A 12,484-nucleotide genomic window follows, 5' to 3' on the forward strand; every position below is an offset into this window, starting at 1 on the left:
AATCAGCAAAAGTGTGTGATTGACAACAACGTGCGGGCCGCACTAACACTGAACTTTGATGTCAAGTAAGGGGCCACAAAGTATCATCACGCGGGCCACAATTGGCCCTCGGGCGCGAGTTTGAGACCCCTGATCTATAGCAATGCTATTTAGGGTAAGAGGTAGATATAGACTACTTTCAATAGTCTGGTTAAAGTTGTATTATATTTGAAAAGCTTCCTTGGCATAGGTCTACAACACATATTTTTTTTACATGTATGTATACGGAGGTTAGAGAGGGCGAGGAGTACGTAATGCAATGTTGTATTCTATGCCAGCCTTTCTATATATTCCCTTCAGCACCATTGGTTTCATTAGTAGACATTACGAATTGGGGTTATCTCGGATTTCAATTACGTAATAGAGCCAACTGAATTTGGCAAATCCTTTGAATAATCCCCAGACGGCCGGAAGTTATTTATTTCCGTCTCGCGCGCTGCCATGCACGCATCCGCTTGCGTCATATTTATGAGACAATGTTTTGTTATGTGCTGTTACTACCGCCTGAGGGTGACTTAACACGCAGTTAGCTGTTCTCAGGCGATCCTCTTCTTAGTTTTGAGTAAAATCAAATATTATACATACATATATCATACAACCGCAGCAATGATCTGTGTTTCCCGGTTTCTTCGTATGAATCAAGTAAATTACTTTCTGAAACGTTTGTTTCGTAACGTTCAATGATAAATGTAGATGTAACATGGTGGCGATTATAACAATGTATTAGTGTGTCACAGTACAGAGACCCAATGTCTCATTATCTTGGCACTTTTCTTTTCTAGGGGGGCTTAGCTCTACATATACGGAGATGCCTATCCTCCCAAACAGACGGAGAGGGTCGCATTGCTCGGATACTAAAGGAGAAATTTCCCTTGGCGTCTTCTCTGAAAGTTGTGGATATATCGGGTAGGTCCATATTCCTCGGTATTGTATGCTCACCCTTCTGTATTTTATCTGACTGATCAAAACAATTATCGTTCATCCATCCAAAACGAGAGCTATTTCAAATGTAGGCCTATGGTTGTATCTACATGAAAGCAAGTTCAGCCTCAGATACGTGACCAAGGCTGCTTATGTCATCGCCCAAAAAGTCATTGTTGGTCATTCACAAAGCCCTGAAGGACCAGACTATTTCGAAATCTAAATGTCATAAATTTCAATGCAGCTATGCTTATTCAGGTATACTGTTATCTGTTGTACTTCTGGCTGAAGATATTCGTCCCTCTTTTTAGTTTCTCTCAAAAGTACAATTCTCGGACACCAATTCGAAAATGAACGTATTGCCGTATAGCCTATGTTGTATGGTTTAGTTGGGGGTATAAAAGTAAAACTTAATGCCAATATTGCTTTGCATCAATTATTCTTGCCATGAAGGACTATTTCTTATCTAAGTAGTTCAGTTACAATGGTGTGACGACAGATGATATGAAAACCCTGACAAACGTGATGGACTGTCACACCATATGACGTTCCATTCACTTAAAACAATCCAGGGCCATTTACTAATCCGTCATGAATTTATTTGTTTTTCTTAATAGACCAAGCTCCCTTAGTCTATAATGTCTGCTTATAATGTATGTTACAATACATCTTTACCAGTATGTTCACATGAAGCAGCCTCCTCTCGTCTAGACCTTAAAGTAGGTTATTATGAGTCTTAACTTTGTTTCACAATATATGATACCAGGATCACAATTATCACATTACCCTCTGTAAGGCATATACAAAAAAAATAAAGAAATGGTCACCTTTTTTTTTTTTTTTAGTGACCTATCTAAATGCCACAGGCTCATTTTCAGATTTGTGACACTATTTATTTCCATAAAATTGTAAGGACCAAGTAATTATCCTAATGGGAATAAACAACGTATCACTTCCTTCCTTGTCAAAAATGCACAGCCTGTAACATAAATTAAGCTCTGTGTGTTGATTAAAACTGTTTTGGATTAATTAGTGAGATATTTGTGTCAGATTTTCATAGAACACAGGTTTTAATGTCATTGTTTTGTTATCACTGTTGTGAATTTGCTGTTACATTCAATGAATCCAATACCATGTTTGCCTGTCCTTATCGTGTGTGTGTGTGTGTGTGTGTGTGTGTGTGTGTGTGTGTGTGTGTGTGTGTGTGTGTGTGTGTGTGTGTGTGTGTGTGTGTGTGTGTGTGTGTGTGTGTGTGTGTGTGTGTGTTGGGAGCAAGTGAGTGCCACAAGATGTTGATTGCGTCTGTGCTCCATCCATAGGTGGTTGTGGTGCCATGTATGAGGTACACATAGAGTCCAATGAGTTTAAAGGGAAAAGGGTCATTCAACAACACCAGCTAGTCAACCAGGTAAAACCATCCTAAGAAGCTGCTTTTCTCATACTGGATTTCCACTTATATATTTACTATAAGAACTTGCCGGTGATTGTGTCTTGTATTTGTCATGAGAGAAAGGGAAATGTATTACATGTTGCTTTAAAAAGTGAGGAATAGAAGCAAAAGAAAGAATTTAGTATTAATGGTTTCCATAACACATCAGTAACATATGTTGGCATTACAACCTGTTGTTATAGTAATTTATTTGTTTGAATAACACGTTTATGTTTCTCATCCACAGGCTCTAAAGGATGAAATTGCAGGAATGCATGGATTAAGAATATTTACAGACGTCCCTCAACCTTAGAATCAGCCATCTTCCCATCTCCCCCACAAACCCAGTGTAAATTGAAATGTACAATTGTAATATGTATATTTATAATTTAACAACCACTATGGTGGTAATTACAAACTATAATTAAATATTGTAACATTATTTGCAATCTTAAGTAATCATTTGTTGTTCTCATGGTTATGGTGGTGGTTATATTCTATGTAAAGCTACTGTGGAATTTTATATAAAGTGTATAAAGGCATGCACAGGCCCTTAAACAATCTCTACGAGTAAAATCAATCTCACGCAATCGCGGTACGCCTACTCCCGGGTCATTTGATGGAATTGAACAAGGTCTGAGCCACAATTAGTATTTACCTTCATTTCCTCACCCCAAAGTCTGCACAGTTCCGCAACAAATATAAATTAGTAGTTTAGTTTACCCAATAGCGCCCCCAAAAGGTGGGCTTTTGAGACGCACATTTTAATTTGGAGCTTGATGTTATACTATGATAAACTAATATCATGCTATTCGGCTCAGGATATTAAAAGTCTACACACTTAGATGTACTACCAGGAACTAAAACAGACATATTTTTGAAGTGTGCATACCGCACTTAACCCCCTTAATAAATCCCATAACATAATATCAGTTAGCCAATAGTTGGTTGACGAGTAATGTATGTATATTTATGTGTGTAAACAAAGACAAGCATGGCTTAAATATTTTAAAGCATTTGGCAAGATGATGCAAGCATCTTAATGTTGCTATAAAATAAACCTGTAGGTGGTGTGCATTGCACTAGATGCGATTGGTTCAACAATTATTTCCAATTCATGCTTGACGTTTCGAGGATATAATTGTAATAATGCACCCTATACAGGGAGATCATCATTTAAGTTGTGTGAAATACAGATAAGCCATTTGATGTCCAGTGTTGAGATTGAGAGAAATGTCTGGTCATCCTGGGTAAGAAAGGCACTGTCTTCGCCTTGCAGCATTTAGCGGCTAGACTCCACTCTGTGTACACTCTCCATATACTGCGCACCAGGTCGGAAGAGAAAAGGAGAACAGAACCTGTGGATCCTCGGTCAGCGACATGGCTAACGTTACTACAGATTCGGCGGACATCGCAGAGGAAGAAACAGAACATATGATCGAAAATAATTTTGTCGTAGAGGCCGAAAACGTTGCATCTTCCATTGACCCTAAAGAGATGCGAGCGGTGATATTAGCAGGCTTCGGAGGTCTCAACAAACTCAGGGTAACCAAGAAGACCATGCCAGAGCCACAGCATGGTGAAGTGAAGATCCGCGTTAAGGCATGGTAAATATGGCTTGTTTGATTTCTCACAGTTAACGCTCGTGTTAAATGGTTGCAGCAGGTTTCAATGGACTGCTTAATTAGGCTACATCCCAGTGTCTCAGTGTCAAGCCAGACCGACATGCGTCATTGTTGTCAAATTGAAGCGGAATGCGCAATTTATATAAAAGCAACAGGTTTCCACAGATTCTTGTTCATCAGAACAAACTATTGGCTAAAGGCTGAATCAACATATTGCACTTTTCAGTGCGTTGTCTTTTTTCCATACGTTGGATATTACTTTAAATTTGTGTTATTAACTTTTCAAATTATAACTTTTGTCTCACAACATTGCCAAATATGTGGAAGCTTGTACGCAATCTCTAAATAATCGAATGATTGTGACTGAAAATATCATATAAATAGTCATCGTTTCAACGCCTTTTTCATTTATTCCATATGACTGAAACCACTCTAGTGGTTTGAACTTCGTGGACCTGATGGTTCGCCAGGGGAATATTGACAGTCCACCTAAACCTCCTCTAATACCCGGATTCGAATGTTCTGGGATAGTTGAGTCCATTGGTGAAAACACCCATGGGTTCGAAGTAAGTGTCAATGTTTGAGATAAATATGTCGAATTAAGTATTTGTTTTGCACCATTTTATAGCTGCTGTTAGTATTTAATTTAAAATTCCATTACAACATATCTGTCTTGCATACCCAGAAATACAAACATTCCCTCTCATCTTGTAGTGGCTGTTATAACTATTTCAACTATCATTTTTGTTGTAGATAGGGGACAGAGTGATGGCATTTGTGTGTTACAATGCCTGGGCAGAGGTGGTTTGTACTCCAGTGGACTATGTCTACAAGATGCCAGACAAAATGAGTTTTCAAGAGGCTGCAGCCTTCTCATTGAACTATGTAGCTGCTTATATGATGCTCTTTGAAGTCGCAAATCTCAGAGAAGGAATGTCTGTGTTGGTCCATTCAGCTGGAGGTAGTGTGGTAAGTAAGCCTACTTACTCCCGGGGGGTTGAGGGAAAATGTGCTATGTTATTATTATGTTATTCTTAATGTAGAATAACATCTGAATAGGCATAAGCACTACTGTAAACCTCAGCGTTATGGAGCTTTTAAACTTTTCATTGATCCAGATTTTATACCCGAGAGATCATTCATCCTCAAGTTATTCTTAACACATTCATAAGACATTCATAACGCATTTATGCAATTGCATGAATTAAAAAATAATCTGTTACTGGCATTGTATACAACACATCACATGTTTCTAACTAGCAACACTGACATCTCTTTATGATTCAAAACATGCAGAGATGAACAAAAGCTCATGGACATAATTGCAATGTAGCTATTCTGTTTGTGTTTATGTGCATGCCGTTGGTTTCAGAGCAACCCATTTTCCCCAATCATTCCATCGGTTGTCGTTTAGAGACTAATAACCATTTAAATTGCTGTTTCAGGGTCAAGCAGTAGCTCAGCTCTGCTCCAGCGTGCCAAATGTCACTGTGTTTGGAATTGCCTCATGTTCCAAACACGTAGCCATCAGAGACTCAGTCACCCACATATTTGACAGAAATGCGGATTATGTACAAGAAGTGAAAAAGTAAGAATGGAAACTGTCTACTGGAGATTATTCTGACTCAATTTCTACAAACCACGTTGACAACCATTTATTTTTAGAAGAGTCATTGTTACCATGCTAAATTACAGCATTTTTTCAATCTTCAGTTGCTTGATTTTTGACCATTCAATTATACATCCACAAAACATTGTTCCCCTCTAGAATTTGATCAAATAATAGACCACGCTGAAAGAACAGGGTGTTGTACAAATGCTAATGCCACACGTCGCCTTATTCCATCTTTTATGGCTTTTGTACCCATGGCAACACATGGCTCATCTCTGAGAACAACAACAATGCAGGGTGGTGGCTCTTACCTACTGGTAGCCTACGCCGCCCAGCAGAACCAATAATGGGTGGATGTCTGATTCATTTTTTATTCAATTAAAACCATATTACAACGTTGATTTGCGTAGAGGCAAGCAATTGCTTTGCAAATAAGATATTTTGATATCTTTCCAGTGAGAAAGGTTTTGGTATTGTTGTAATATCATCAACATTTGTATGCTTAATGCTATAAACACTAGAGCATATTGTCAGCCGGTGCATTCTTTTTTGCCCACTTCTCCCAGGATCATGAGCATAGCCACAGGATAGCCTTTTCTGCAGAGAGGTTTGGTACCACATGTCAGAGCATTGGTATCACCAGACTAGGCACTCGAGCCAAAAAGATTCCTGAAAGGCTACAAGCCAGGAAGATACAATTTTTTTTTTTTCAATCAAGCCTCATTCCTTCATATTGGAGTATGGCTGATCAATATTTTTTACTTTTCTTATGCTATTCAATTAACTCAGTATATATAAGTAATCTAAATGAGTGAAGCTGATTAGGGTAACACTGGTTGTGTGAATATGATTTACCTCAACGGATTTAATGAAGAAGTATAGACACTAGCTTAGGTTGTTATTTATTTCACACTTATCGTCATAAAATCATCATAATGTGGATATGAGATATTTCATCTCATATCCACATTATATTCACACATTAACCAGTACCAATCAATGGATTGCACATCTTACATTGGTATCATTCAAGTGTGAAACAGATACAACTTAAAATAAAATAGCTTCTACCACTGTTGTTTAAATTGTAGTTGTGACCACTCTTCCTCCTTCAGTATTTAATTGTTGCCGTCCTATCAAAATACTACAGATAAGACAAATTATGTCCATGCAACTGAATATGATGAAATGTTTAGATCATGCCATTAATTTAATGTGTTTGTGTTTGAAGGATTTCACCGGAGGGTGTTGACATTGTTTTGGACTGTCTTAGTGGCGAGCACACTGGGAAAGGCCTTGCTCTGCTTAAGCCTCTTGGAGCATACGTCCTCTATGGTTTGGACCTTTTATTCATTTTGTTCATTAAGTTATGATTTATTGTAACTTCACAGGCCCCATTTCAGTTCAATTGAAAATGGATATAAATAAATGATAATAGAAAATGGATTGGAGGGCATGTTTTGTGTCTGTTTTTAGGGACAATAGGAATGTAAACAACCTTAAAGCACAAATAAAATTATTTTTCCAAGTTATGTTCACTAATTTTACCAAAGTCATAATTTCTTCTTTTCAGGTGCATCAAACATGGTCACAGGTGAAACAAAGAGTTTTTTCAGCATCGCAAAATCTGTGAGTGAATTATAGCTGCAACGCAGCCTATCAAATAAAGTGATCACAGACAAATGAACATTATGTGAAGACTAACATGATCGTCTGAGATATAAAATAATAGTTTGTGTATGTATCTGGTATCTGCAGTGGTGGCAAGTGGAGAAGGTGAACCCATTCAAACTCTACGAGGAGAACAAAGTGATGGCCGGATTCTCCCTCCTCAACCTCCTCTTTAAACAGGGGGGAGGGGTTCGGGTGAAGACAGTGATGGACAAACTGTTGTCTCTTTACAATCAAGGGAGGATCAAGCCAGTCGTCGACTCACTTTGGGCCCTGGAAGAGGTAAGTCCCCTCCCAAACATGCCCCTTCCAGATGATATTTAACTGGCAGGAAGGTGATGGGATTTGAAGTTGCCGACTAAATGGAGGGGCGCAGAGCAGAAACATGACGTTTTTTGGAACGGGAGTTTGGTTAACAGCATTGAATGAGGGGAGGTCTGTTTGGATCGCCACAGCTTCTATGAGATGTTGCCATCTTCTCTGCGGCTGACATTTACCCACAGACGGTGTGTGGGCTATATCTTCCTTTGAAAATGATTTCACAACAGGCCGCCTAAAAGGCACTACGTCTGCCACAACACCCCTCAATCAACAGGATGTAGACGCCTGTGCCTTCTGGATGCGCAGAGTGGGCTTTGTTGGCAGAGATGCAGAGGCAAATAAGATATATCAATGAAAAAGGTCTCTTTTTTTGAACCGCTTCTTTTATTTTTTCAAATGTTTGCCTCCCCTCTCTTCTCCACTTGGTAACTTGGCAGCAACTTCAGGGCACTGGCTGGAACCGGTGCCCATTAGGAATCTCATTAAAACACAGTGGCTCAGTACACCAGAGGTACTAGCCTACCTTCACTTGTGTGTTTGATTAAAAAAAGAACAGGCATTTCTTAGGGTCACATTCTCCCATTCTTGTTTTTCCACCTTCGGTTGAAATGTTTGCGAGTATGTGTCAGATTCAAATAGCGGCATGCAGATTCATCCTGATTTATTCCAAATTGTGAGCTCCACATGCTGATACAAGTGAAACAAATGCAATACGCCAAAGGATGATAGACCCTCATTTGACATGATAATAAGACTGACAATATTGTGTGGTCGACTTAGCGCATTGAACTGTGCCTGACCTATTTATGCTCTGGCCTTTGTTCGCACCATTTCATTAAGCAAATTAATGCTTGCACGACAATAGCTTCCAAACAAGCCACTACAAGCATTTGTTTCTCGATGATAGGATTGCAATACATGGAATCCTCTCTAACATTTTGTGAAAAGTTAACCTTAACACTACCTTGTTACAGCCTTACGAGCTTCCATGAGAAGAATAAGCTTTGAGTCTAATTTGGTATATTACTATTAATGTTAATTTACCCAGAGAGATATAAGGTTCAAAACACAATATGAATAGTATATGTCTTCCTTCACTTTCTCAAATCCTGAGGAGGAAGAACGGCACCTCTATTCATCATTCTCAAAATAATCTTGTGCATTTCAAACAGTTTTTATCTCGCAAGCCTGTTTCATGCATATTTGTTACTGGCGATTCTGTACCGAGCCTGAACACTGAAGTAGGATCCAGAAATAGTTTGACCCTTAAGACCTTATTTAACATTCAGTTTTGGCGCAAGATATTTTTCTCTAAATGGGATGAATCCAAGAAATGGTTCACAATCTGGTCAGTATCTCCTCATGAAATAGGGTTCTTGAAGTTCACATTTTGCCAAGGAGACCCGGCAGGCATTTCTTTGGCAAGCCTTTCCCTACTTTCTGATTAGCTTGGGTGGCCAAGCCAAAAACTTAACTGAACATGTGTCTGTGTTATCCCTTAGAGTGGCACATTTTGTAGGGAAATTGATCTGCCAGAAATGTGTTTTTCCCACATTCATGTAGATGCCCCCAAATAATACATGAACACAGTGGTCATTCAATATTTCAAATGTCCTTGTTTTAACATTTAATTGAATGGATATCAAGCTTATTCAAATGTTAGCCAATAATTAAAGTTAGATATTTACAATGAGTGTGCACTAAACACTTGAAAAGCATGTTTGAAGTTTTGTTATGTTTTACATTCAGGTGAAAGAGGCCATGCAAAGAATCCATGACAGAGGAAATGTAGGAAAACTAATACTGGACATTGAGAAGTCTCCTACTCCTTTGGTAACATGCGTTAATTACATCATCATAGATATTTAATTCTTTATTTTTAGTAATTGGGTAATACAAGGGCTTCTGCTTTTAAAACATAATTTCAAAGATGTATAGCAACAAATCATTAGACATTTACCTTTAATGCTGCATTCTAAACACACAGATCATTCCGATGCAGATTTATTGTGCTTCATAAAATTGTAAATGCTAGATTATACCAAAATGTTTGATTTTCATTCTGCTTTACTACTAGATGGCAAATGACAGCACAGAGACTAGTGAGGCTGGCGAGGAAGAGGAAGATCCTGAAGGAGACAATGACAATAAGGAACGAATGCCTTTCATACAGTAGGCCAGCAGGAAGACAGATATACTGCAAAATACGGTTCTACACACTCACTCACCCTCACCCTGGAGATCATCAGGAAACTTAAAATAGAGCTTGCTGTGTGTGTGCATGTGTGTAGATTTGTTTCAATGTGTGCGTGCATGTACACGTGTCTGTTGTAGGTTTTCAGGTCATTAGATCACTGGAATAAAGGTAAACGTTAGGGTAGTCAAGATTGTTAATTCAACAGTCGGTGCAACCCTTAAGTGACGTGTGAAGCTAGTCCGGTAATTCGATTTTGTTTGCATCCATCCATGTAGTTGCTTGGAAACATAACCGCCCCTGCAAGGTAGAGATAAGGTTTTTGAAAGACTTGAATAGGGATACAATAATGTTTTATTGGAACAGCGCAAAGGAAACAAATTCTATCCTTAGTGGCTTGTCTTCTTATTGTACACAGAGTTATGTTATGGGGGATGTGTGCAGACCCATGGAAGTGAATCATAACTCGAATGTGCCAGAAAATGAGTATATATATATTTTTAAGTTCCCAGCTGTGTTGTCGTATACAAAGTGGGACGCCAGTGCTTTTTTCATGTATATCTAGTGTTGAACCAGAATGTGTTAGTATTTTGAAATATGCTTATAAATAATTAAGTACATGCCAGATTTGAATATATACATGTATTTGGCGCCATAACATTTCTAGAAAGAATTATAAAGATTTCTGGACCAAGACTGTAAACCACTTGTGATTGAGGAGAGTGATTGAGAACAGAAATATCAAATTCCCTTTTAATTATGTTATGAAAATGATATAGTCCAAAATCTTTAATCATTCGATGTAAGAAATGTATTTATGTTTTCAAGCACAAATACAAAAATGTATTTGTGCTTACTTCTGGTATATTGCTGTATTAAGTAGTTGAAACACATGCCTGCGCTGACATTAAGCTGATGCCTTTTTTGTGAAATGACACTGCTCTACTGTCAACTTTAACTCATAGCACTTTGATTGACAGTTTCAGACTTTGAGCAATTACAACACAGAACAGTGAGGGAGAGATTCAGCTCAAACCCTTTAGTCCTTCAAAAACTGAGTTTATTAGCTGATTTGAGGTGTATATTCATTTAACATTTATATATCAAAAGATATTATGTAGGTGTGTGGTATACATTACTCTGTGATAAGTTATGGCTATTGTTGTCTGCCACTTTAAGGACTGTCTTCTGTCTACATTTATGTTCTTAACACTAGGTATTATAATGGGTCGGAGCGATGTTATAGTACATAATGCATGTAGCCCAAATTGAAATGGTCTGTTTGTGTGTATGTGCAATTTTATGTTTACCTGCTAGTGCCTCGTATTCAAGGGCCATAATATGGCACATGCTTTCTGTTGGAATGATTAGTAGTTTAACTGAATCTAGTTCAATGTTCAGTAAAGTTATTGCTTTGGGATTATCAATGCGTTATCCTTGTTGTCAAGAAGCGCAGTTTCATTACTGTTACTATGGTATCCATTAAACATACTTTAATGGACACTAGCATTTGTTTACCTGTCAGTGCCTCGTACTTTAAGTGCCATAAAACTATACAAAACATTTCTTCAAATGGCAAGCCATTGAAATTAAGAAAGTAAATGTAAAGTAAAACATTTCTGGAATATGATTTACATGTGACTTGTTTTGGACAATAAAAATGCACATTTATCCAATTTAAGATTTTTGTCATATTCAATTGTCCGTGTTCTTCGAATCCACATCAGACACACCTCACTATGGGAGCCTTGGGATTTTTTTCACGCGTCATAGAACAAGACCAATCAAGTTGTTGGAAAGGTCTCAGCTTGTAGGGTACCATGTCTGTTTAGAGATGTCAGTGGATGTCGGCTCTGCTTGGGCCTAACAACGCCCCCTAGCTGTTCTAAAATAACTTAACCACGGCCTCTCGTTTCTTAATGCAGTCATGAAACGGTAACTGTAACGGTTACTATATTCCACCTAATTAGATTTTACAATCAAGAGACACAGAAACATAAAATGAGAACATTTTTTGAACCAAATGATCTTCTTTTTCAACCAAGCAATGCAGTTCCTCAAGACATCAAAATTGTTGCCAAGCAACAAAAGTTTGCATTGAGATTAATACTTTAAACATAATTGTAATGATGTCAAGGTTGTGGTAGCATCTCCATCACAACCATCTCCATAATTTAAAGTGTAACATAGGCCTTATTTGAAAGGGACAGAGGGCCATGAAATCATAGAATAGATACATAGATATATAAGTGCTTCCTTTGTAGAACAAACATAGGTCAGTGTACCTCATGACATAAATTATGAGTCTGCTCCTTTTAATGTACCAGTGCATGGATAGTAGCCATACTTTACTAGTTCGGTCTGCTACCCGTGCCCTGGTACATAAAAAGAACCGACTCATAATTTGTGCTATGAGGGACACCTGTGTTAGTCTTACAATGATGCATCTGTGAAACGGATCTATTGCTTATAACCTAAATAAGCAATGTCTTTGTTTATTGTGACAATCCATATTGCATGTTACATTTCTATCACTGCCATCACCGTTAATGAATGAAAATAATATAATTCTCATGATCTCAACATTATAATGAGATGATTTGCTACAATTATATATCATTTATTCGAATGCATACTGTTTATTACACGTGTGGGCATTTGCCATAGGTTTT

The 12,484-nt window shown here is 38.0% G+C and overlaps 2 protein-coding genes across 2 annotated transcripts; both read left to right on the forward strand.

Moving 5' to 3' along the window:
* The first annotated feature begins 476 nt into the window (after positions 1-476).
* bola3 (bolA family member 3) lies at positions 477-2,947 on the forward strand. The gene is made up of 4 exons (XM_030377735.1): positions 477-681; positions 822-945; positions 2,280-2,368; positions 2,637-2,947. Exons 1-4 carry the CDS (start codon positions 646-648, stop codon positions 2,700-2,702), a joined length of 315 nt encoding a protein of 104 aa, XP_030233595.1. The 5' UTR covers positions 477-645; the 3' UTR covers positions 2,703-2,947.
* A 190-nt stretch (positions 2,948-3,137) lies between these two features.
* On the forward strand, positions 3,138-11,493 carry vat1l (vesicle amine transport 1-like). Its single transcript, XM_030377734.1, has 9 exons — positions 3,138-3,996; positions 4,451-4,580; positions 4,768-4,983; positions 5,460-5,602; positions 6,858-6,961; positions 7,200-7,255; positions 7,385-7,579; positions 9,368-9,451; positions 9,696-11,493. The coding sequence occupies exons 1-9, from the start codon at positions 3,770-3,772 to the stop codon at positions 9,792-9,794; spliced, it is 1,254 nt and encodes a 417-aa protein (XP_030233594.1). The 5' UTR covers positions 3,138-3,769; the 3' UTR covers positions 9,795-11,493.
* Positions 11,494-12,484: the final 991 nt, after the last annotated feature.

This window comes from Gadus morhua, chromosome 14 (genome assembly GCF_902167405.1).
Source record: "Gadus morhua chromosome 14, gadMor3.0, whole genome shotgun sequence".
NCBI lineage: Eukaryota > Metazoa > Chordata > Actinopteri > Gadiformes > Gadidae > Gadus > Gadus morhua.

Bases quoted from the DNA above. Each gene is read 5' to 3' on its own strand.
- bola3 (XM_030377735.1), top strand. From the start codon at position 646: ATGATCTGTGTTTCCCGGTTTCTTCGTATGAATCAA. The intron at 682-821 runs GTAAATTACTTT...TTTCTTTTCTAG, and splicing joins GGTTTCTTCGTATGAATCAA to GGGGGCTTAGCTCTACATAT. The intron at 946-2,279 runs GTAGGTCCATAT...CTCCATCCATAG, and splicing joins GAAAGTTGTGGATATATCGG to GTGGTTGTGGTGCCATGTAT.
- vat1l (XM_030377734.1), top strand. From the start codon at position 3,770: ATGGCTAACGTTACTACAGATTCGGCGGACATCGCAGAGGAAGAAACA. The intron at 3,997-4,450 runs GTAAATATGGCT...AAACCACTCTAG, and splicing joins AAGATCCGCGTTAAGGCATG to TGGTTTGAACTTCGTGGACC. The intron at 7,580-9,367 runs GTAAGTCCCCTC...TTTTACATTCAG, and splicing joins CACTTTGGGCCCTGGAAGAG to GTGAAAGAGGCCATGCAAAG.